The sequence below is a fragment of the Dendrobates tinctorius genome, unplaced genomic scaffold (genome assembly GCF_039654945.1).
Source record: "Dendrobates tinctorius isolate UK_male_01 unplaced genomic scaffold, ASM3965494v1 ptg000071l, whole genome shotgun sequence".
Lineage (NCBI taxonomy): Eukaryota > Metazoa > Chordata > Amphibia > Anura > Dendrobatidae > Dendrobates > Dendrobates tinctorius.
In genome coordinates, this window is record NW_027361739.1 from 10,668,594 (window position 1) to 10,694,934 (window position 26,341).

The 26,341-nt window shown below is 44.0% G+C and overlaps 1 protein-coding gene across 5 annotated transcripts in view; it reads left to right on the forward strand.

Moving 5' to 3' along the window:
* KANSL1 (KAT8 regulatory NSL complex subunit 1) overlaps positions 1–26,341 on the forward strand; it is a 127,952-nt gene that overhangs the window by 58,588 nt on the left and 43,023 nt on the right. For all 5 annotated transcript variants that reach the window (XM_073582378.1, XM_073582379.1, XM_073582375.1 and 2 more), the window contains 4 exons: positions 21,005–21,146; positions 21,257–21,379; positions 22,292–22,353; positions 22,441–22,603. In XM_073582378.1, the coding sequence (XP_073438479.1) occupies positions 21,005–21,146; positions 21,257–21,379; positions 22,292–22,353; positions 22,441–22,603 (490 nt within the window). The remainder of the gene's footprint in view (positions 1–21,004; positions 21,147–21,256; positions 21,380–22,291; positions 22,354–22,440; positions 22,604–26,341) is intronic.

Here is a 26,341-nt window from a genome sequence, read left to right on the forward strand (position 1 = left end):
CATTGTAAGGCTAGTTTCACACTAGCGTTTATGAGCGCAGCGACGGCCTGCGCACGGCCGCCGCTAAGCCCCGCCCCTGTCGCGCCTCCGCCGGTAGCTCCGCCCACCGGTGCATGACGCTGCATGCGCCCTGCGTACCCTATCTTTATCACTGGGGGCGCAGGCCGTGCGCAGTATGCGTTTGGCGGCGCATGCGTCCTTTTGACGGTGCGCCGACCTGCGCCAAACGCAACCTGCTGCAGTTTGGTTGCGTCGGCGCACCGTCAAAAAGGCGCCTCCCCTTACTCTAGCTGCAGCTGCATCCCCCCTCTTCCCTGTCTATTTACCATTTGATAAGTGCAGTAATGTTGTAGCAAATGCTAAGAGTTACCGTGAAGATAGAGGAATTTAATGTAGATGATCACATTAGAAGAATTATTTGCTACAAAAGCCTTGTCCTTGTTTTTCCACATGTATCTACCTGTATTCCCGGACAAAGAAACCTTTCACGTCTCGGTGATACTAACCGTGTAAACATTGTACAGGTAGCCAAGCGCGGCGCCAGGCTTTTGACTTGGCAAGGAAAAATAATAAAACAGATTGTCTCAGTCAAATCTTGGGGTTCTTTGTTGCCTCCTGGCCCCAGTAATGGGTACGACTGTTGTCACTATGGGTATAACTGGTGATGATGAGTCTTTATCTTGGAGGACGATGGCTGCTCTTCATCAGCGGACGTTCTGCAGGATGTAAGCTGACATTGGTAACTGCTTGCATGTTGCTCAGAGAAGCCTCTGACTTAGGATTGCGATCTTATTATACATGGATCCGTCACATGACCGGCGGCCTCTTAATGGTATTTTTAGGGATGTTCAATCTTCCCCTGTGAATTCATCCAATGCACTGTAAACCTCGGATATTGCGTCTGCCTGTCCTGTGCATCTCCTGCAGGGATGGCCAAGTCATGGAAGGAGCAGGTAGCCCCCAAAATCTCCAGTGGCTGCATATGCGCTATTGAAATGCTGCTGCAAAGACTATCTCTGCTCCTAAGTGTCAGGGTGGGCTCTCCATTTACACGACTTAACCTTTTTTGGGATATATCGAATAACCATGTACACAAACCATTTTGGTCAGAATATGTGCGTATTGTTCTGTATTTAATATCACTTTATCTTCCACCTTTTGTGATGGGACATAAGACCCCCAGGGGGGTACTATGTGAGCCCACATTCCTGATACAATTGTCTGATTGAAGATGTCCTGACATGTAAACATGTGACCACTATATAACTCCAGTTTTGGAGCAACTTCTGTGTCATTTATTTATTCTTCTTGAAAATATCACTAGAACTATGTGGCAGTTTTCACTTGCAAGATAAAGCAGTGTGATTGTGATCTGCATCCAAAAGTCCACCCGGTTTGTTTGTTTTTTTGGTGGTCGCAATGACCCTTCATCTCCAGTGATTGTGATGATGCAATGCCTCACTGCAGTCTTCACGTGTCGGCAGGTAGAAAAAACATAGAAAGAAGACTGCCGTATTTACCAACAGCTGCGAAAAAGGCCCTTACGGGATGCAGGAGCCCCCAGGATAAAGGTGTAGGAAGCACAGGGACAAAATACTGATGGAACAAGCCGACCAATTCATGGAGGGGCTGTTGCCTAGCATTAGGCTTGTATAGGGCGCCAGTCACACACATGTAGTGCACAGTGTCTGGCCTACTGCTTAATGGTGACGCCCATACTATCAGACTGGGTGAGATGCCCAAGTGCACCCCACAGATATGGGTCCCTAGTGTACAAGCCTAACATTGATGGGGCTGGCTGCAACCTGCATAAAAATGTGCTTTGAAATAAATCTATGTATCTGCAAAGTTTTTCAGCTTTGGAAAAGCAGTAAAAAAGAAAAAAATGCTTAGCGGCAGTGATCTGTGGACATGGCCTCACCCTAGTGAGTAGGCTGTGCCACCAATGATTGGACACGGGAATTGAAATGGTAATCCCAAATTGTGAAATTAAATGCATTTCCAGGAGTAGTAACTGAGGCACAAAGTGGAGTCCTGTGAACAGACGCTCCAGAAATACTTGGGAATAATAGCATTTGGGAGACCAGGTCAGGAGGGTCCTCTAACCATATGAGCGGTCTATAGTGCTGGTATACCCCATGAATGTGCCACATGGAGGATGTACGTTTTGGTGCGCACTGGGGAGACGTATTTGATCTTTTTGTGTTAATTTAATAGCAAGGGGGCTCTTGTTTTGTCTGAAGCCATTTCCCATACCAGCAGTGGTAAAGCATAGGTTTGCCCATTAAACACATTGCGCTGTCATTTAATGTCACCGTGATCAGAGATTTTTTGTGATCCTTGGATTCGGCACAGAGCAAGCTTTGATCCACGGAGCGCTCAGGACTTGTGCTGCATCCATAGGAAATAAAAATTGACAGCGTGCAGTTGAGATAATGGAGGAATCCCAGGAGTCATGTACCGACGCTGTTCTTGCTGGAGTCTGACTTTTCTCTGACAGCCGCTTATATATACCAGATGCATGTTTCCCTTGGCTTCGGAAAAGATCCTGACAGTCCCTGCAAATTTTTTTTTTTTTTTTTTCCAGCTGCAGCATGAATGCTAGATAAAGCAATATTGGGGTAAAAGGGCTCACATATATGAAAAGTCGGAAGGTGGGAGGTCAGGCTGGGCGGGGGACGGAAGGTGGGAGGTCAGGCTGGGCGGGGGATGGGTGATCTGTCACTTTCACCTATGGATGGGAGATGCATCATGTACAGAGACTGCTCTGAGATGGTGGGGAAGTGAAAGCAAAGGTTTTTTTTCATTGTTTGATTTGTGGTTAAGCACTTTTCTAATAGTTGTTTCAATCGCTCAAGATCTCGTCTTATGGGCGCTGAGTAGCCATCAGAAGCCCCCCCTTGTTATAGGACACATGAAATTGGCACAAACGGATATGATCGCAGTAAAGCCCTGAACAACAGCAAGCGGAGATCCTGAAAGCTACAAGGTATATTGCATTGGCACAGTGCATAACATGCCCGCTAGTCCAAGTACAAATGGTTGTGTTTCATGGTCCATATGCTGACCACAGTGCCCAGACTGACCTCGGGTGACTGAGGCTGCAAGTTCAGGTCAGGATACCCGCTGTCAGTCTAGACACAACTGTCTGTGTTCAGACCATAAAATACGGCCACCTGGACTTTGTATATGGCGTATGTTCTGCACATTGCTAATGTACCTGATCTATCCATACTGGAGGCTTCCCATAGAGACATCGCATCTAATGATTGTCAGATGGCTCACGGGACTACACAACTGGTCGGATTGTAGTCACATTGCTTTGCCCACATTTGATTGGACTTGCCTATAATTTGTCGGTTCTCTCCAGTGAGTTGCGCCGATATATTTTTTAAAATATTTTTTTTTTTGTGCAACTTGTCTGGGACTTTCTATGGCGGGACCAGAACCATAGGTGGTGGTGAATGACATATGTAAGGAGGATTGTGGTGGTGCCCCTGTGCCATGTACCGTGAGGTGCACTCTTTGAGCTTTGGGTGGAGGTCACTAATTTATCTTGTATATGGTACTTCCTCCTCTCTGTTCCAGGGTGAATTTCAGGTGAGGGGATGTGTAAATTTTTTTTTTTTTTTTTTTTTTTTTTCCTCTTGTTTCTTGGTGTATAATGGTGCACTGAAGCCTTTCAAAACGGGTAAAGTGTGGAATTCCTGGGCACCATCAGATGCCCTCTCGATGTTATGGCTGGCTGACGAGTAGCCGGAGAACCTGCTCTTCCACAAACAAAATAATTTTCACTGTTAAAACCTTAAGATTTCTGGATAAAAAGAAACACCAAGCAGGATCGAAACCTTATGTCATCTGTATGCCTACAGCATGGGGGCGTTCAGGTGGTGCTACACTACATCTCCCAGCATGCTGGGACTCGTCGTATTGTAACTGATCTGGCGGAATTACCGTAATTGTTGTAACACTACAACCCCCAGCATTCCCTGACAGGCAAGTATTGGGTCTATTGGTTTAATTTATTTTTTGAGAGATAGATAGATAGAGAGATATATATATATATATATATATATATATATATATATATATATCTCTATCTCTATCTCTCTATCTATGTTTACTTTTGAGGCTAATTTGCATTGTACCCACTATTCTTGAACTGGGTGGGGGTCAAAATTGCACACACAGCAGTATCACCTGGCAGTGTTGTGTGAAGGCTCCACACCTGTAGATACATGCTGCGCTGTGGCAGCCCTGTGGCTGGAGGAATTTCCTTCCAGATTTGTAATGGTGGAGGAGGACGATATCACATTGTCCATGCTGCACTGCTGTAAATAAGTGCTAAAACGCGTTGGTACGAGAGAGCCATTTTGGAACACGAAAGGCTTCTCGGTTACTGCAGCGCAGCCCGTGCAATGCGAGAGCGTCCTATACTATTACAGCAGTCTCATACTGTGTATCCTGGACTATTGGGGGATATACTGTATGGATTTTAGTTGTAGGAATGCTGTGGATCTACTTCTGATTTCCTCAATTCTGCGGCGCCGTCATTTTCTGCTTCACATTTTCTCCAGTGTTTTTATTATTTGGCAGTGTCTTCCACAATGCTGGTGCGGTCATACGCTGCCAATATTCTGCCAGGTGCCCATACGGGTGTACCCTAAATGGCAATATTTGGTGATGCCTATAAAGGTTGTATGGACAGTGGTAATGGTGTTACGTGGCACCTCATGCTAACCTGCCAGGAAATGACTGGGTGGGAGTGTCTGTTATTGAATTGCACTATTGTGACTGTTCTTCATAGGTGGGGACCGTGGCCGCTGTGAGGGGCCATCATGAACTGATGTAATTAGTCATCAAAGCCGAATTATCCTTATTTCCTAGAATGGTCTAATATTAAAAAGCATCAGCAGAATGTTTTGGGTGTTACTGCCCTGTGGCATTGATGCCACTCCCTCACCACCATTGGCACATATGAACCCAATCTAATAGTTGCTCACATGCCATCACCGGGAGTAGTTGTTTTAGCTAAACAGAGGTAGAGATTTTGGATGACCCACGCCGCATTCCTCTGGCTATTACAGGTGACGTCTTGGAAAATGTGGTCAGAAGATGACCGTCCTGCTCTGATGCCTAGGAGGAGGCCTTCCTTCACTGAGCGCTCACACCATGTTATTACAGCCCAGACGGAAGTAGAAGTACTAGGAAATAAATTGTCTTAGTCTAACTGCTCTTGTGACTTGGTTAGATGTCACTGCTTATTTTAAAGGGGAACGCCAATATTAGCAGTGCGTGGCAGGAAAGGCTGGTCATATGGTGAATATCAGTATGGTGAAGGAAGGAGAAGACTCAAACCAGGTGTAGCCCATACAGGGGGTCTAAAGGATGGGGTCAGGAGAGATGGCCATCTCATTTGCTAACAGCTATGTTGTATGTGGCTTATCTATGGCTGGTTTATCCTAGAGCCTGATAATGACATGTCTGCACAATGTCAGGAAGGAGCACACAAGCCCAGTAAACAATGTCTACGCTGTGTTTTTTTTTCCATAGGTTAGAATGCTACTGTACACCGCAGCAAAAACTGATCCGGATCTGCAGCGGCCAAATCCACAGCGTGTGCACACCCTTATACATGTTGTCCTACTCCAAGCTGTATAGGCTTGAAAAGCCAACTGCCAATTATGTAAATCAGGTGATTTGCATCTCTGTAATGAGGAGGGGTGTGGTCTAATGACATCAACACCCTATATAAGGTGTGCTTAATTATTAGGCAACTTCCTTTCCTTTGGCAAAATGGGTCCGAAGAAAGATTTGACGGACTCTGAAAAGTCAAAAATTGTGAGATGTCTTGCAGAGGGATGCAGCAGTATTGAAATTGCCAAACTTTTGAAGCGTGATCACTGAACAATCAAGCTTTTCATGGAAAATAGCCAACAGGGTCGCAAGAAGCGTGTTGATAAAAAAAGGCGCAAAATAACTGCCCATGAATTGAGGAAAATCAAGCGTGAAGCTCAGAGCTGCAACGTTACTGGGGAATCAAAAAGCTCAAGGTGTGCCATACTCGGGGACATGGCCAAGGTCAGGAAGACTGTAAAACGACCACCGTTCAACAAGAAACATAAGATAAAAACGTCAAGACTGGGCCAAGAAATATGTTAAGACTGATTTTTCTAAGGTTTTATGGACTGATGAAATGAGAGTGACTCTTGATTGGCCAGATGGATGGACCCGAGGCTGGATCAGTAAAGGGTAGAGAGCTCCACTCTGACACAGACGCCAGCAAGGTGGAGGTGGGGTACTGGTATGGGCTGGTATCATCAAAGATGAACTTGTGCGACCTTTTCGGGTTGAGGATGGAGTGAAGCTCCACTCCCAGACCTACTGCCAGTTTCTGGAAGACACCTTCTTCAAGCAGTGGTACAGGAAGAAGTGGGTATCGTTCAAGAAAAACATGATTTTCATGCAGGACAATGCTGCATCACATGCATCCAAATACTCCACAGCGTGGCTGGCCAGTAAAGGTCTAAAGAAGAAAAAATAATGATATGGCCCCCTTGTTCACCTGAGAAAACCTGTAGTCCCTCATAAAATGTGAGCTATACAGGGAGGGAAAACAGTACACCTCTCGGAACAGTGGCCGGGAGGCTTTTGAGTGTCACCGTAAAGAAAGGTGGCTATATTAGTCACTGATTAATTTTTTTTTTTTTTTTTTTTTTTTTTTTTTTGAATGTCAGAAATGTTTATTTCTAAATGTTATGTTGGTTTACCTGGTGAATATAAACAAGTGAGATGGGTATATATTTGGTTTTTATTAAGTTGCCTAATAATTATGCACAGTAATAGTTACCTGCACAAACAGATATCCTCCTAAGATAGCCAAATCTAAAAAAAAAAAAAAAAAAACCCCACTCCAACTTCCAAAAATATGAAGCTTTGATATTTGAGTCTTTTGGGTTGATTGAGAACATAGTTGGTCAATAATAAAAAGAATCCTCTCTCACATACAACTTGCCTAATAATTCTGCACACAGTGTAGTTCAGGCCTTCACCAGTCTTTGTGCCCTCAGGTTACTTCATGACTCAGGAGCCATAGATTGGGGGGCACTGGTCTAGTCCTTCAGTGGATACTACCACCTGAACAGCACCAAAAATGTTGCTCTCCTCCTGTATAGAGATGAAGGTTGTGATATTGTGCTGTGGGTCTATGACGTTCCATGATTCCTTTTGGGGAGGGTGTGCCCTTGATCATTGGTTGCTTACCATTGTTACATGATGGTGGTTACGGTGCGGTTTTCGTGCCTGCAGGCATAACTGCGATCTATTGCAGACCTCTTGCCAGGTCGTGTGGTCTCCTGTGCGCCACCTAGAGGTTGATAAGATATGAGCTATATCAGTCACTCAGACGAATAGCAGCAGAATGGTAATATGTATTTACCTCTTGCCATGAATAGTTAAAATTCCACAATTGATCCTCCATGACATTGGATGTCACCTTATCTTTTCCTGTTATCAGCTGATTTATTTTTTTCCAAAGGCTTTCTGCAGTGTCTTGATGTCTGCAGGCCTTTTTTTCCTGAACATGCCAGCCTTCTTATCAGTAGGCCTATTAATAGCTGCTCCAATGTCTTTCTAGTTTGGGTTTTGCTTTATTTCTGATCTTATTAGAATCCATGTCAGAAGTTGCTCAAATTAATGCACCAAACCTGTCCCAGGAAACCAAGCCGAATTATCTGTTCCCACCGGCTTCTGTTGTGTGGTGAGTGCACAGATGTAGCAGTGCTGAGCTTGTTGGTTTTCAAAGATGTTTGATATCTGGGGTTTTACATGGGACTGCACGTAAACCATAATACGTTACATTGCCTAACACCACTACTTTCACTGTACTGCAATATAGCACGATCCTTGGATACGTGATGTGATTCGTTTCCAAATTCTCCATGAAGCACCTGCTTAAATGACAGAATCGGCTCTGCTACATCTGTTCATCATTACTTGCACTGTTCTAGCTGCTGGTGTCTTGACTGTCTGCGGCCTCTGTCAGTGACCCTACAAGCCAAAATATCCGTTTTTAAAAGTTATCCCAAAATATTTGTTTTTAAAGCTAAAGACTCTTCAGGAATTGCTCCTCTTCTCTTGAGTTTAGTAAGCCTGAAGTTCCAGTTAAGCTTTTTTTTATCTTTTTTTTTTTTTTTATTTTGAGCTCTTGAGGATGTCCTCCTCCTATTCCTGTTTTTTAGTGGTGGATTGTTTTGTGTTTTTTTTTTTTTTTTACTTGTACAGTAGTTTTCCAGACATTAAATTCCATTAATTTCCAAGCGGCAAACACGAGAAGAATGGACAGCATGGGTCACTTTTTGTCCACTTGGCACTTTTGGAAACCTGGAGCTGTTAAAAGCTGCTCAGAAGACTGAACAGATGCGAGAATTTAATATGTTCATTCTTTTCAGCATTTTCGAGACTATTGGAGAGGGAAAAAAAGTTTGACAATACCCCTAAAGGTGAGTATTGTGCCTTGACACTTTCCCAAAGTGCTTTAGTCCCTCAAATAATTTTATGTCCCACCCAGGACAATACAGGAAGGCAATATGTAAACCAAACTGCAATTTCAGTGAGTAGATCCTATACCAGTTCATCCTGTTCTGCCTGTTTCATGAACAGAATAAGAAAATATATCAGTCTATGTGCCAGGTAGAAGGCAGGCTGGGTGACCGCTGTGCCAGGGTCATTACGCTGCTGTATTTCTCAACTTGCCCAGTCTGGTTAGTCGCCACCTACCAGTAGGTTAAGATTTGCAGGTTATCTCTACCCTCAAGGCTTGTGCTGAGCAGAAAGTAAAGGCACAGCAGTCAGTCTACTTGTATTCCTCTGGAGAAGTGCTACTACTCCTCGTACCTGTATTCCTCTGGAGAAGTGCTACTACTCCTCGTACCTGTATTCCTCTGGAGAAGTGCTACTACTCCTCGTACCTGTATTCCTCTGGAGAAGTGCTACTACTCCTCGTACCTGTATTCCTCTGGAGACGTGCTACTACTCCTCGTACCTGTATTCCTATGGAGACGTGCTACTACTCCTCGTACCTGTACGTCTCTGGAGACGTGCTACTACTCCTTGTACTTGTAATCCTATGGAGAAGTGCTACTACTCCTTGTACTTGTATTCCTATGGAGAAGTGCTACTACTCCTTGTACTTGTATTCCTATGGAGAAGTGCTACTCCTCGTACCTGTATTCCTATGGAGAAGTGCTACTACTCCTCCTACCTGTATTCCTATGGAGAAGTGCTACTACTCCTCCTACCTGTATTCCTATGGAGAAGTGCTACTACTCCTCGTACCTGTATGCCTCTGGGGAAGTATTGCTACTCCTCATACCTGTATGGCTCTGGAGAAGTATTGCTACTCCTCATACCTGTATGGCTCTGGAGAAGTATTGCTACTCCTCATACCTGTATGCCTCTGGAGAAGTATTGCTACTCCTCATACCTGTATGCCTCTGGAGAAGTATTGCTACTCCTCATACCTGTATGCCTCTGGAGAAGTATTGCTACTCCTCATACCTGTATGCCTCTGGAGAAGTATTGCTACTCCTCATACCTGTATGCCTCTGGAGAAGTATTGCTACTCCTCGTACCTGTATGCCTCTGGAGAATTTTCTCACGCTGTAGTGCTGTAAAGTGAGAGGGTTATCTCCGGTCAGCGTGTCATCAGAGGCCTATAGAGAGGCCACATCTGATGTGACGCCTCTATAGGGGAGATCGTCGTGGAGTCGGAGTCAGTTTTGGTCGAAGTCGGTAGAAATGTACCGACTCCGACTCCAGCTTTAAGAAAAATGTATTAATATTTCATAATTGAACTTTCATATGAATTTTATAAATGTTACTCAAATATATATATGTTCTATCAAACTATGAAGAACAGTGATAAGCAGTTCTGCTGGAGATAGACATTTCTTACTTCTTGTGTGTCACTGTTCTCCACTGCCCTTATCTAATCTTATACTTGGTTAACCTCATGCTGCCCCAACCCCCCTACTTACAATGTATGAAACTGAAAGTGAAAATGTGTTGCAAATTCTTAGTAGTAAAGCTCCTCCTCTAGACTAGATCATACTAGGTGTGCGTCTTCCAAGCATCTCACAGCTGCCTGCTACTCAGAAGAGGAAGACTGTAAGAAGTATTATCCTTTCAACAAACTTTGCATCAGTTAACTGTGAGTACATGAGGAATAACAGTATTACTGACCACTATATCAGTTGTACGACCTGGCAATAATTTTGTACAATTGTTTTTAGGAAAAACAATTGTCATTTGGATTGTGAATGCAGAATTAAAAACCTGAGAATGTCAAAGAAGCATCACATTAAATCAGCTGTATTTGAACATTTCACCATCACTCAAGATAGAAAACATTATGTCTGTCAGTGTATGACAAATGATCCAGACGAAAACAAATGCTGTGAAGCCAAGATGAGTGCATATTCAGGCAAAGATAAAAATGCTCCTACCAGAGCTTCTAATCTAAAGAGACATTTACAGCGCTTTCATCCAGAAGTACTGAAAGCAGTGGATGAGAAAGACTGCATCCAAACCAATGAACCAGTGCCCAGCTCTTCCAGCCAAACAAAGGAGCAGAGAACTTTGCAGCCATCAGTTGCAAGATATTTTGTCAGTGACAAAGTTACTGTGACAATGACAGTAGATACATTTAAAAAACAGATCATAGAGCTTGTTGTAAAGGATAGTGTGCCTATTTCATTATTTTCACGACCAGCTTTTATGTGTCTGAATGGGGAAATGGCCCGCAAGCTTGGTGTTTCTCTGGAGAGAGAGAGTATTAGAAAATTAGTAATCAAAGAAGCTTTTAAACAAAAGGAAGAACTTAAAAAAACTCTCAAGGGACGCTTTCTGTTTCTTAAAATGGATGCCCGCACACGTCACAGAGTGAACTATTTTGCCATCAATGTCCGATTTGTTTGTGACAAAAATGAAATAGTTACTAAGACATTGGCAGTAAAAGACACCAAAGCTCATCACACCAGTGAGTTTCTCCAGGTCTTGGTGGAAAAGGTTCTGCAAGACTATGAACTTAAAAAAGAGCAAGTTCTTTCTGTCGTAACTGACAATGCTTCAAATATGATAAATACTATTAAGCTAATGAATGAGAGTAATGATGGTGACCAGCAGCTAGTAGAACATTCTGGGTCCACAGACACAGAAATGTTTGAAATAGAGGAACACAGTATTGTAACTGAGGAGCAAACTGAAGTTGCTTCAGATGAACAGCAACATGATAGTTTAGATGATCTTGTTGAAACTGTGTCAATATGTTCTTTCATTCATCACATGCGCTGTTGTGCATACGCTACAGCTGGCTATAAGAGACAGTCTGCAAGAAGGACATGCTGCTGCACTGATTGGCAAGGTGAGAAAATTGGCTACTGTTGCCAGAACCCCTAAAGTTGACTCAATTTTGAAGAGACGTGCTGGAAAAGGGGCAATTATTGATCAAGCCACACGATGGGGCAGTACTTACTTAATGATTCAGCGCTTGGTTGAACTGAAAACCTTTCTTGTAGACATGGCTAACCCTCAACTGACGCTAAATGAAAGTCAGTGGAATCAGGTGACTGAGCTGGAAAAATTGCTAGAGCACCCATTTACAGTGACTAAAAAATTACAAGCAGAGGACTTAACTCCAGGTATTTTCTTAAAGGAGTGGAAGAACCTGATGTTTCGCCTGTCCCAAAGAGGAGGGTTAATTGCAAGTGGCATTGCTACATCAATGAAACGGAGAAAGGAGCTACTATTACAAAATAACATTCTTTTGGCAGCTGTTTATGTAGACCCAATGCATCAGATTCTTCTAGATGATCAACAGCTAAGTAAAGGAAAAGAAGCTCTGTTTGAAATTGCAGTAAGGATGAAAGGGTTGCAGAACAGTCAGGAGAAACAAGAAGAATTTGGTCGTCCTGCCACATCTTCACCCTCATCATCAACTGATGAAGAATTTAATTTCAAAAAATATTTGGATCACAAGGACCGTGCAAAGCGTTCCCACATAGAAGAGTCATCCCCATCAAGGAACACAGCCAGTACATTTCAGCAGAATTTTTCATGTGCACTAAAAGAAATTGAGAAATTTGACCGTTCATCAAAAATAACAGTGCAACAAGCGATTCCTCTGTATCCTGACATTGTCAGAGATGTAGCCCGAGTGGTTACTGCTTTGCCACCAACATAAGTTAGTGTAGAGAGGTTGTTCTCTGCTCTCAAAATAATTAGATCAGATTTGAGGGCATCCATGAAGGAGGATCTGACAGAGGCAATACTTTTTCTGAGGACAAATTTATAGATTTCTTCTTATTAACTGCATAAAAGTGTTTATTGCATATTTACTTACAGTTTAGAAAAGTTTATAAAAGTTATTTGCTATATTCTAATTGTATTCTAATAAATGTAGTTTTTGCTCTAAGTGGTCTGATTACTTATATGATGGTGAGAAACTGAATAAGCACGATGTTTAATATTTTACAACAGTAAATTTGTTGTTATGAATTGGCCATTTATGAAGGAGTCGGAGCCTGATAAAATCCAGGAGTCGGAGTCGCAACTGTGGCTTACCGACTCCACAGCCCTGCGTGGGACAATCGTTATTAATGGGATTACGTCTGACAGTGTTTGTGTATGTGTATATGTGTGTGTGTGTGTGTATATGTATGTATGTATGTATATATATATATATATATATATATATATATATATATATATATATATATATATATATATATATATATATATATATATAGTGCCTACAAGTAGTATTCAACCCTCTGCAGATTTAGCAAGTTTGATAAGATGCAAATAAGTTAGAGCCTTCAAACTTCACACAAGAGCAGGATTTATTAACAGATGCATAAATCTTACAAACCAAAAAGTTATGTTGCTCAGTTAAATTTTAATAAATTTTAAACATACAAGTGTAGGTCAATTATTATTCAACCCCTAGGTTTAATATTTTGTGGAATAACCCTTGTTTGCAATTACAGCTAATAATCGTCTTTTATAAGACCTGATCAGGCCGGCACAGGTCTCTGGAGTTATCTTGGCCCACTCCTCCATGCAGATCTTCTCCAAGTTATCTAGGTTCTTTGGGTGTCTCATGTGGACTTTAATCTTGAGCTCCTTCCACAAGTTTTCAATTGGGTTAAGGTCAGGAGACTGACTAGGCCACTCCAACACCTTGATTTTTTGCCTCTTGAACAAGGCCTTGGTTTTCTTGGCTGTATGCTTTGGGTTGTTGTCTTGTTGAAAGATGAAATGACGACCCATCTTAAGATCCTTGATGGAGGAGCGGAGGTTCTTGGCCAAAATCTCCAGGTAGGCCGTGCTATCCATCTTCCCATGGATGCGGACCAGATGGCCAGGCCCCTTGGCTGAGAAACAGCCCCACAGCATGATGCTGCCACCACCATGCTTGACTGTAGGGATGGTATTCTTGGGGTCGTATGCAGTGCCATCCAGTCTCCAAACGTCACGTGTGTGGTTGGCACCAAAGATCTCGATCTTGGTCTCATCAGACCAGAGAACCTTGAACCAGTCTGTCTCAGAGTCCTCCAAGTGATCATGAGCAAACTGTAGACGAGCCTTGACATGACGCTTTGAAAGTAAAGGTACCTTACGGGCTCGTCTGGAACGGAGACCATTGCGGTGGAGTACGTTACTTATGGTATTGACTGAAACCAATGTCCCCACTGGCATGAGATCTTCCCGGAGCTCCTTCCTTGTTGTCCTTGGGTTAGCCTTGACTCTTCGGACAAGCCTGGCCTCGTCACGGGAGGAAACTTTCAAAGGCTGTCCAGGCCGTGGAAGGCTAACAGTAGTTCCATAAGCCTTCCACTTCCGGATGATGCTCCCAACAGTGGAGACAGGTAGGCCCAACTCCTTGGAAAGGGTTTTGTATCCCTTGCCAGCCTTGTGACCCTCCACGATCTTGTCTCTGATGGCCTTGGAATGCTCCTTTGTCTTTCCCATGTTGACCATGTATGAGTGCTGTTCACAAGTTTGGGGAGGGTCTTAAATAGTCAGAAAAGGCTGGAAAAAGAGATAATTAATCCAAACATGTGAAGCTCATTGTTCTTTGTGCCTGAAATACTTCTTAATACTTTAGGGGAACCAAACAGAATTCTGGTGGTTTGAGGGGTTGAATAATAAATGACCCTCTGAATAAACTTTTTACAATTTAAATAAAATTAAACAAAGAAATAACATTCTTTTTTGCTGCAGTGCATTTCACACTTCCAGGCTGATCTACAGTCCAAATGTCACAATGCCAAGTTAACTCCGAATGTGTAAACCTGCTAAATCTGCAGGGGGTTGAATACTACTTGTAGGCACTATATATATATATATATATATATATATATATATATATATATATATATATATATATATATATATATATATATATATATATATATATATATATATATATATATATAAAAAATTTTTTGCAGGTGATCGATAGCTTCGACTGGATAGGCGAACAATAAAAATTTTGAAAAGTGTCGTGTTTTATTTCATTAAAATACTTTTATGTGTGTTTTTTTTTTTTTTAACCCTTTATTAATAGAAGCGTGGAGAGAGGTGGGAAGGCTGCGTGGGATGCCGGAAGATAAGAATTACAATATTTTTTTTTTAATTCTATTTTTTACAGGGATATGGAGCCCGGAGGTCTCCTCTCCTCTGGACCGTGGGTACCATCCGCAAATGTTCTGCTTACTTTTCGCATGGTGTGCACAGCCACATGTGGAAAGTAAGCAGAACAATGCATTCCTATGGGTGCGGGATCGCCGCGATTCCGCTAAATTAATGAGCATGCTGCGTTTTTTTACCACGCCGCGGAAAAAAACGCAGCATTAGCACAGCATTGTGGAATCTCATAGGAATGCATGGGATGCTTTTTTTTCGCGGCAAAATCGCGCGTTTAAAACCGCTGTGAAAACGCAAAAAAAAGCTACGTGTGAACTCAGCCTAACACTGGTTTTCTTGTGTCTCGGCTCCCCATGAGTGGACCGTCTCTCCAGCAGAATACACCCTGATGCTGGAATGCTATATCTAATACCAGTGGTGAGACCAAACCATTTTTTGAGCACTGGTTCACATGAGCACTTTTTTTGTAATGTTTGTGTGTTATGTCCGTCCTTTTAATAGTTCATTAAAGGTTATGTTTTAATTGACTTTATGTGGGATACTCTTAATGTCACCTTACAATAGCAAGGTGACATTAATAACCTCTTATTACCCCATATGCCACCGCTACACTGCAGTGAGAAGAGAGAGGCTAAGTGCCAGAATTGGTGCATCTTAAAGGGAAGGTGCCATCCAAAAAATTTTTTTTCAGCAATTGAAAAAATGTAAAGAATTAATGTTTACATTTTCTTAAATATTATCGTTTGTTTTTAATTTTGCAAAATATGAAAAATAATTTTAAAAAGTTTGGCATTTCCACTTGTTAACACTAGGGGGAGCAGCTACTGAAATCTGGCACAAAAACCCTTGACATCTATAGACACAGTGAGCAGCCATTTTGATGGGGCTTGCAAAGTTACTGACTGTCTTTGCATGTAAAGTCTGGATCAGAACAGGCCATCAATCAGCAGAAATGTTTCCTGGATTTCTGTGGAGCAGACAAGCAGACGGTCCATCCATGTGAATAAAACACAGCGCTCTTTGTACAATCCCTGGCACCGAACAGGGCGCCCCCCACAGACCAGCACACTGCTCTCCTGAAATACTCTGTGCTGCTGTCGCCCTGCTCCTTCCACCATACATTAGGCCCCTGTCCCCTCGGTTTCACACATCGCCAGGACGGGATCTGAGGAGAGGAATGGGGTCTTCGGTCACCGAGGATGGCAGGCAGCAAGGATTCTGGGAGCAGAGTGACAGCAGCACAGAGTATTTCAGGAGAGCAGTATCACACGGGATAGGATTAGATACACGGCTCAGCAGGCAGCATCACACAGGAGAGGATTAGATACACGGCTCAGCAGTCAGCATCACACAGGAGAGGATTAGATACACGGCTCAGCAGGCAGTATCACACAGGATAGGATTAGATACACAGCTCAGCAGTCAGTATCACACAGGAGAGGATTAGACACATGGTCAGCAGTCAGTATCACACAGGATAGGATTAGATACATGGCTCAGCAGACAGTATCACACAGAATAGGATTAGATGCACGGCTCAGCAGGCAGTATCACACAGGAGAGGATTAGATACACGGCTCAGCAGTCAGTATCACACAGGAGAGGATTAGATGCACGGCTCAGCAGGCAGTATCACACAGGAGAGGATTAGATACCCGGCTCAGAATACAGTATCACACAGGATAGGATTAGATACACAGCTCAGCAGACAGTATCACACAGGAGAGGATTAGATACACGGCTCAGCAGTCAGTATCACACAGGAGAGGATTAGATACACGGCTCAGCAGGCAGTATCACACAGAAGAGGATTAGATGCACGGCTCAGCAGGCAGTATCACACAGGAGAGGATTAGATACACTGCTCAGCAGGCAGTATCACACAGAAGAGGATTAGATACACGGCTCAGCAGGCAGTATCACACAGGAGAGGATTAGATACATGGCTCAGCAGACAGTATTACAGATATGCCCACACTGGTGAAACTTCCAGCCCCCCCCCAATTATACACAAGACTATGGGCTGTATAAGTCACTGGCCTCCTCAGACAGCCATAAAAGCAAAGGTGTCAGATTACCGGAGATCACTGGGGCTGTGAGTGAGGAGGCGGAGACAGAGCAGGAGGACGCTGGAGCAGGAAGCACAGTGCTGAGTCTGGAGTAAGCAGGACAGAGGAGCATAGATGAAAGTCACCCGCACTCACCACTCTCCATCCTCCGGCTCCAGTGAGCGCTTCTCTCCTCTGCTGACCACCTTCTCCTTTTCTTCAGCCTCTCCTCACAACACAGGACCCGTTATGCCACAAGTGGTCCTGTGATAGAGGGTAAGTGGAGCTCAGCAGATAGCACTGGGCTACAGTACAATGGCGCCCAGCCACACCTACAGCAGTGAATGGTGCAGCCCACAGGGGCGTGCCCAGTTCTCTGCTACTGAGGCTGCAATGTGCGGTCGGAAGCCGACCGCAGTCTCCTATGTGCAGGGACGGCCATATTTGCAGACTGTATGAGTCCTCCACAGATCTGCAAATCAAGATGGCAGCGCCCAGTGGCTACATGAAAACATTATTACAAACAAACCATAAATCCTGGTTAGTACAACATTTGCTGAAACAACATGTTTTGTAACTTACTATTTTTTTGCAAATTATATAAAATTGCGGCACCTTCCCTTTAAAGATGCGCCATTTCTGGGGCGGCTTCGGGCTGGTATTTGTAGCCGGAGGGGGCAATATCCATCGCCCCTTCCTAGGCTATGAATATTAGCCCGCAGCTGTCTGCGTAGTCTTTCTGGCTATAAAATACACCACCAATGCCGGCGGAGCCCCCGCACCACCGATCATCTGCCAAATCGCCGCCCATCAGCCTAGGATGGATGTGTGGGGGCTTTCACAAAATGGCAGAGCCCCCACACCACCGAACCAGCTGCACCAGCCAGGGATGAGCCAGACCACCTCCTGTAACCCCACTCCACCAGCGTTCCATATCACACCCTACCCCCCAGTTAAGCTGTATTATTCGGACTGTAAGACGGACCCTCATTTGACGCATTAAAAAAACTGTTTTTTGCCGCTTACATAGTTTATTACATAGTGTTTATATATACCGTATTTTTCAGACTATAAGACACACCAAATTTTCAGAAAGAAAATAGGGAAAAATTTTCTTTCTGAAAATTTGGTGTGTCTTATAGTCTGAAAAATACGGTATATATAAACACTATGTAATAAACTATGTAAGCGGCAAAAAACAGTTTTCAACAACAACATACTAAATATCATTTGTGCAGTCTATGAATTTGTCCTAAGAAATAGAATTGCCTCCATCAGATCCTTCATAGATGACCTCAAATCTGACCTAATAATTTTAAGGCTAGAGAACAACCTCTCTACACTAACTTGGGCTGGAGGCAAAGCCGTAACCACATGGGCAACATCTCTAACAATGTCTGTCAGGGTATAAATTAATTGCCTCATGCACAGTCAGTTTTGATGAACGGTTGAATTTTTCTATTCCTTTGAGAGCAAGTGAAACATTTTTTGAGACTGAGTGAAATCTTTTTCCTTGCGGCAACGCTTTGCCTGCTCCGTGTCATACAAATACTTGTCAAAGTCAAACGCCTCATCTGATGAGGATGAAGATATGGCAGCAGTAGCAGCACTGTCAGGACCCAAGTCCTCTTGTGCCTGGCAGTCCTCCTGTAGGCCACTCATCCTAACTGCTACCTCAGTCAGAGCTTCTTTTCCTTTAGTAAGCTGTTGATCATCAAGCAGTATACGATGACTTGGGTCCACATAAACAGCTGCCAGAAAAATGTTATTTTCCAATAGCTGTGTCTCTCTCCATTTCATTGAAGCAGAAATCCCATCTGCGATTAAACCTCCTCTTTGGGACAAGCAAAATAGCAAGTTCTTCCACTCCCTTATGAAAATACCAGGAGTTAAATCCCCAGCTTGTAATTTTTTAGTCATGGTAAATGGGTGATTAAGCAATTCCTTCAATTCAGCCACCTGTGTCCATTGACCTTCATTTAGGGTTACCTGAGGGTTCTCCATATCTATAAGAAACTGTTCTCTTCAAGATGGAATCAATTTTAGGGGTTCTAGCGGCAATAGCCAATTTCCTCACTTTTCCAATTCGATTTCCAGCATGTCCCTCTTGCAGAGTATCTCTTATTGCCAGCTGCAGCGTGTGCACAACACAGCGCATGTGATGAATAGGAATGTGTTTTGAAGCAGCTTCAACAAGATCATCTATTTCTAAAGTATAATTTTGCTGTTCTTCTGTAGTAATATCTGTTTGTTCCTCAGTTACATGAACAGCACTGTGGCCTTCCATCTCAAACATACTGAATCCTAAATGTTCTTCTAGCTGTTGTTCATTACTCTCATTCATCAGTGTAATTGTACTTATGTTTGAAGCATTGTCCGTTACAATAGCAAGAACCTGTTCTTGTGTGAATGTAGCCTTAGATCAGGAATAGAACAGCCATTTATAGGACATTTCATAACTTTCCCAAATTCCTATGAAAAAAATATTCTGCATTGAACTACTGTACCCAATTATATATTTTAGGAGTTGGAGTCGGTCCATTTTATACCGACTCCACAGCCCTGATAAAATGTAGGGGGACCCCACGTTATTCTTTTTGGGTCCCCCTATTTTAATAGCCAGTAAAGGCTATGCAGACAGCTGTGGGCTGATATTCATAACCTGGGAAGGGGCCATGGGTATTACCCTTCCCAAGCTACAGATATTGCCCCCTGGCTGTTGGCTTTCTCCCTCTGGCGCAGAAAATTGCGCGGGAGCTCATGCCATTTTATGTGCAGACCTTTCTCAAGCAGGTTGCCTGAGAAAGGTCTGCACTTGAGACCGAAATGTCGCCACATGGGCTATTAAAAAGCACTTTTTTCTAATTCCATATGGCGTGCTGCCTCTTTTTTGATTATTTTATATCTATCCATAGATATATCAAAAGATTATTATTTATTATTATTTATTGTTATAGCGCCATTTATTCCATGGCGCTTTACATGTGAGGGGGGTATACATAAAAACAAGTACAATAATCTTAAACAATACAAGTCATAACTGGTACAGGAGGAGAGAGGACCTTGCCCGCGAGGGCTCACAATCTTCAAGGGATGGGTGATAATACAGTAGGCGAGGGTAGAGCTGGTCGTGCAGCGGTTTGGTCCATAGATATATCTATCCCATATCTATAGATCTATCGGTCTGTGGGTGTTTTTAAAAACAGATCCATCGACATACGGATGAAAAAACAGATCAGTCGCATCAGTTTTTCATAATCTGCGACGGATCCGTAGAGCCGACTGATTGTGACTGACGTCAAAATACTGATGTGTGAAATGAGCGCCCCTGTGTATGGGAGAATCTGGTGAGATGGCTGTAGGCTGAACAATCAGCTGAAACTTCGTTCAGCTGACCACTGTCTAATGTTCAGATTAAAGGAGATCTGTCTCCAGCTTTTTGTAATGTGAAAGCAGCATGATATAGGGGCAGAGAACCTGATTCCAGCAGTGTGCCAATTACTGGAGAGACTATTTTCGGCTGATTGCCCTCTAATGTGTATTGCTGGATTAAGTTGTCTGGGGCTTTAGTAGGAGGTGAATACTGGATTAATGGGGTTGGACCTCTGAAACCCTTCCAATTGCCAGAACTGGTTCTCTAGCTGCATTACTGCTGCCGACCCAGCACTCAGTCCTCTGTACAAATGTCCAGTAAAGCTGGAATGGGGGGTGGTGTAGATGAGGGTGGAAAGATCTAATCTCCAGAGGACAGTCATGTGGCTTTTGTTGTCTGCTCTCCCTGCACAAAGCCTTTCTGGACTAAAATGTACGTTTTTGTTTTTTTTACCCTTTGCCCCTGATCACTCAGCTTTCCCAGACTCCTGATACATTTGGCTACTTGGCTATGAAGTTGTATTTATGAGGTGGCGCTTTATGGAGCTTGTCAGGTTGCCCATGACTGCATCTGTATACAGATATTGTATGGCGCTGCGGGGACAGAGGCGCTTTATGGGCGAGGTGCAGCCTAAATCCAGGCTAGAAATGTCTCCATGCAGATAATGGTTGGAGTGGATTCTGCAGAGCAGCGCTCTGGTCTGGCGAGCGCCCGCTGCCTTGTTGCTTTGTGGCGCTGTGATGCTGCTGCAGGATAAGCAGGTGCTCTATGAATTAGTAATGGCTTGTAATCCCTTGTTCCTTTCATTTTTTTGTTAAATATCTCCTCTGTTTGGTGTGCAGTTAATAAAGCTTTATTACTACTTTTCCTCCAGGAAGAGGCGCTGCGAGTGGGTTTGGGCACAGGAGCGAGCAGACGTGGTGAGTCGGTGGAACTGGCTGCAGGCGCACGTGTCTGACCTGGAGTACCGGATCCGGCAGCACACAGACTTCTACCGCCAGCTGCGAGCCGGGAAGGTAAGTGCGGAGTGTCACCTGGGCCAGCACCACAGGGTGTCATGGGACTGACTTCACTCGTCCTGATCCTTCCGCCTCTGCCGGTAACAGTGTCCACCTTCCATCCACAGGGCCAGGTTGTCCTTGGAGATGCCAGTCCGGCAGAAGGTAGCACAGGGGACCCCCTACAAGCTTCACCCACAGATGCCAGAATAGCCGCCTCCGCACCCCCTTCTCCGGACACTGGAAAGAAGGTGAGGAGGCCGGCACCCAGACTTGCTTGGGATCTCTCTGCAGAGGCATGTTTGCTCGGGTCTCTGGCCACCTTCTCATCATGCAGCCCATAAGAACTATCCGCCCATTAGAGAAGGTTGCCGCACGTGACATTATGGCCATGTAAAACAGAATATAGATATTTGGTTACCCAAGGGCTTCAGGCGTAGCATTAATGCCTTCGTCTTGCATCATCCTGAATTTTGGAGAATTGCCTGAATAGCTATTCCCCATTGTAATGTTATCATTGTGTTAGGCGTGTAACAATGAGTTCCCAGCTACGCTGAGCAACTTCAAAACTAAAGAAGAGCAGCTGCTTCACTACAAGTCTAAGCATGCCCTGACAAGCAGCTTGTTGGGAGTTGTGGTTATGCACAAACCAGGGCTGGGGGGGGGATTCCTTTTTTCCAGAGCCATTGATAATGTCACATTATTATTGGCTCCTTTTATAAGGCACATTATACCTGTGGGTAGGAGGGCTGTATACTTCTGTACTTCACCTTGGAGTCTGCGTCTTGATGAATCCCATGTCACTTTACAAGCCGCTGTCTCATCCCAAGTACTGAATGTGTCCTACCTGCAAGTGAGCATATGCTCCATCCAGGTATAATGAGGGAAGCTTTTATTTTAGCGATAGTCATGCATCCTATAATCTGCTTTTCTCACACCCCTCCCATCTGGTGTAATTACTGCAGCATATTTCCCATCTTCTGTCAGTGTAGTGGTCAATGTAGAGTCACTGGGGCCCGTGCGCCCTCTGCTGGCCACTAGTGATGCTGCAGCCGCTGGTTATTAATGCATGATTCAATGCCATGTAACCGCTTGATTGTCTGGAGATTTCCTCATCTTCGCCTGTGCACGACCTTAATGCTTGTCTCATTTGGATTCTGTAGGCTGATCCTGGAGCGACAGAGGCTAAAATCTTGCAAAAACCCATTAATGGAGTTGTTAATATGTGAGTATGAGCTGGAACCTTTTGTGATACGTAATTGCACACTGCAATACTCATGGATAATTCTGTCTGTGTTCGCTCTCCCAACAGGCTCCCGTCACGCTCTAGCTCTGAGCCGGAGGAGCAGACACCCAGTAAGCCCGCGGCCTCCATGGGGGACAACACCTGTGTATGTGCAAGAACGAGGCCCGTCCTCCACTGTAAGAGAAGGAGGGTGGTAAGGCCAGACAGACTTCTGCCCCTCCACAAGAAGGTAAGGGTTAAAGGTGAAAATCGCAGCATAATCTTATATTCCCGCCAAGATTCAATATAGCAAAATTATGTAATGGAAATGAGAAGATTGCAGGAAGTTTCTAAAAATTACCTTCACTATTTGGACAAAGTATTGGGACACTTTATAGGGGCATTTTTGACATCCCATTCTAAATCTATTGATATTAATCTCTTCTGGAAAGGATTTCTACAAGATTTTGGAGGTGTCTGCAGGACTTTTTGCCCATTCATCCAGAAGAAAATTTGTGAGGTCAGACACTGATGTTGGAGGAACTCACAATGTGTGTCCGAGTTCATCCCAAGGTGCTGGACTCGTTTTCAAGTCCGAGCTATGTGGCCGGTCATGTTCTTCCACACCAAACTCCCCGAGCCATGTTTTTATGGACCTTGCTTTGTGTACTGGGCACAGTCATGGGGCACAGAAAAGGACCTTCCCCAAACTGTTCCCACAAAGTTGTTAAGCTACAGTTGTCCAAAATGTCTTGTACGCTGACTTATTAAGATACTGTAACTTATTGCCTAGGCTGTTACCTGAAAAACATCCCCGTAATATTATCATTCCATCACTGTACTGCGTGAGCTGTAAAGTTCTCCTGGCATTCATCAAACCCAGACTCAGAGAATTGGGATTCATCCCTCTGGAGCACATTTCTGCTGTTCCAGTGGTGGCTGCTTTACACCACTCCCATCTGACACTTGGCATTGTGCTTGGTGATGTAAGGCTTGCATGCAGTTGCTCAGCCACAGACATCCATGACGTGAAGCTCCCGACGCACAATTTTTGTGCTGATATCAATGATTAAGGTGTTAAAGATGTGGCTAGTTTCAATCTATGGAGAAAGGGAGGAAAAAACAAAAGCACAAAGTGCCATCCTCAAGTGAATAGCAATAGTGGGGTGGGGGAGCACAAATCTACCATAGTTTTTCGGGTTTCATTCTTATGGTGTTAATTGTAAAAATGACTCGGCAACATTCTCCTGGTCAGAAAGCTAGCGGTAATACTAAACTTGTATAGTTATAGGGAATCTGTCACCCTTTTGAGAGCTTTTTGAGTTAATATGGGCAAAGAGGTTGTATACAGCTGAAATTAGTTGTACCTGTGTATCTCATGGCTGTGGCATTGTTTAGTAACAATCCTCTTTGGTGGCTTCTACCTTCCTGGCTATGGGGCATAAACTGCCTACTGACTTCATTATACAAGATTTTGCCTCCCCTCTTCCTTAGACGTCCCTTTGACGGCATTTGCATGTCCAGAGGTCCCTCTCCTGTGCATACTGCCTACCAGCGCTTCTCTGCACTGTGCGGACTTCAGTCACTGTGTGCTGGAGATACTGGGCCCGGAAGTTGCTATGATTCTCCGACGCTTGTGCACATCAATGCGCATGATTTCCGGCCTCACTACTTCACTGGGATGTCTGAAGAAGAGGGGAGAAATCTTGTATAATGAAGACCAGAGGCAATCTTCTCTTCTGGGCAGCATACCCCCCCAATAGCTGGGAAGATCAAAGATCTAATCATTTTAGTGACTTAAGCTGGAGTCACGCATAGCGACTCACCAGCGATCCTGACAATGATATCAACGTGTCAGGATCGCTGGTGAGCTGTCACACAGACAGCTTCACCAGCGATCAGCACAGCGACGCCGAGCGCGTGGCGTCGCTGTGTTTGTTAGTTACCAGCGCGCTGATGCAGGGAGCTGGTAACGTACACATCGGGGATCCAAGGGATGCCCGTCCCTTGGATCCCTGATGTGTACGTTAGTTACCAGCAGATCGCTGGTCTCCCGCCTGTCACACGCAGCGATGCGTGCTGGCCAGCGGGAGACCAGTGACAAAAGAAATGTCCAGCGCTTTCCTACAGCGATCAGCGATACCGGCAGGGGGGCCGGTCGTTGATCGCTGTAACACACGGCGATCTCGCTGGTGAGATCGCTGTTGTGTCACAAAACTTGTGACTCGGCAGCAGTCTCCCTAGCAAGATCGCTATGTGTGACGGGGCCCTTAGAAAATATCGAAACAAGCATTTTGTTTATTTTTACAGAGACCTGTGAGAGGTTTTTTTTTTTTTTTTGCTTTGTGCACACAGCATGGGGTACATGCTGTGTTCCGGTGGCTTTTTATTGCGTTTTTCCTTTCCAAAAATGGCAATTTTGACTTCTCAGTGTTTAGTTTTTCTTTCTTTATGACATTTCCAGTACCAGATCACACTGTTAGAGACACGTTGATAACAAATGTTTTTTTCATTTTATATTTATTAATTGAGCAAAATTCGGGTAATTATTTATTTATTTTTAGTCCTTGTAGAGGACTTGAACCTTCAATCGTTCGAACACTTATGCTATATACTGCAGTACTCTGGTATTACAGTAAATAGTTCCAATCACAAGCTGATCATCACAGGAGCTAAGTCATGGCATGCACATGGGTCATGGCTACTATCGGCACTCTGCGATCACGTTTCATGGATGACAGGTGGGATCGTGACGTTTAAGTCCCAGTGTCAATCATTGACGCCAACGTTTAACGGCTTCACAGCAGCAGTCTGCTGTCAGAGGGAGTGGATATTGTACATCAGGGCAATGGATGATAAGCCAGAGTTGAGCAATTAAGAGATGAGATGTGTCCCAATACTTTTGACCATGAAGTGTCGCTGTGAGGCTTTCTATGCACTACGTGATTTTGGAGCCTCTGGCTGTGAATAGGTCGATGCTTGTACTGCTGGCTGACATCATTTCTTTACAATTATAATATGGCATTTTTCTATCGGAGACTAGTATACAGCAAGGTCCACTTGCAGCGGACAGTCTTGGACAAGCCATGCGACATAAAAATGACGGTTTGCAAAAAAAAAAAGTAAATTGCAGCCAGGATTGCAAGTAAATTACAACAGCAGCCAACATGTTTGGCATTATGGCAAGTGTTGTCATTCCATTATGTTACCTGCAGCAATACAACCATTGTGACTTGTCAGATGCAGCTCCACATTACAGCAGTGTGAACCTTAAAGGGAACCTGCCTGGTGATGCCTGCTGCCCAATCTGTGGGTACTGGCTGTACGAACACAGTCATGTATGTCTCTAAAACACTGCGCCTGCTCGTCGCAGTGACTGTGCTTGTAAGCAGAGGCTTGTCCGTCACTATCAGCTGCCTGGGATCACCCTGTACATCTTGTCACCTACTTGGCTCGATCCCTGCTAGCTATTAAAATTGTGTTTTTCTCTGAAACACCGCAGCATTTCAGAGTGAATGGGTGGCCCACATGTATCAGGTTCCATTTAAAGGGAGTGTCCACCCAGGATATATACCATGTTCCAAATTATTATGCAAATTGTTTTTAAGTGTCATAGCATTTTTTTTTTTTGTTTTAATGAAACCCATTGATGGTATTGTCTCGGGGTTCTTTGGATCACTGAAATCAATCTCGGATACCTGTGATAATTAGTTTGCCATGTGAGCCCAATAAAAGGAAAACTGGGTGTTCCACACTATTGAGCAGGCCACAGTTTTCAAGTAACGTGGGAAAGAAAAAGGATCTCTCTGCTGCCGAAAAGCATCAAATAGTGGGATGCCTTGGTCAAGGGATGAAAACATTAGCTATTTCCCGAAAACTTTAGCGTGATCATCGTACTGTTAAGAGATTTTGTGGCTGATTCTGAGCACAGACATGTTTGTGCTGATAGAGGCAGAATGAGGAAGGTTTCTGCCAGGCAAGTTCATCG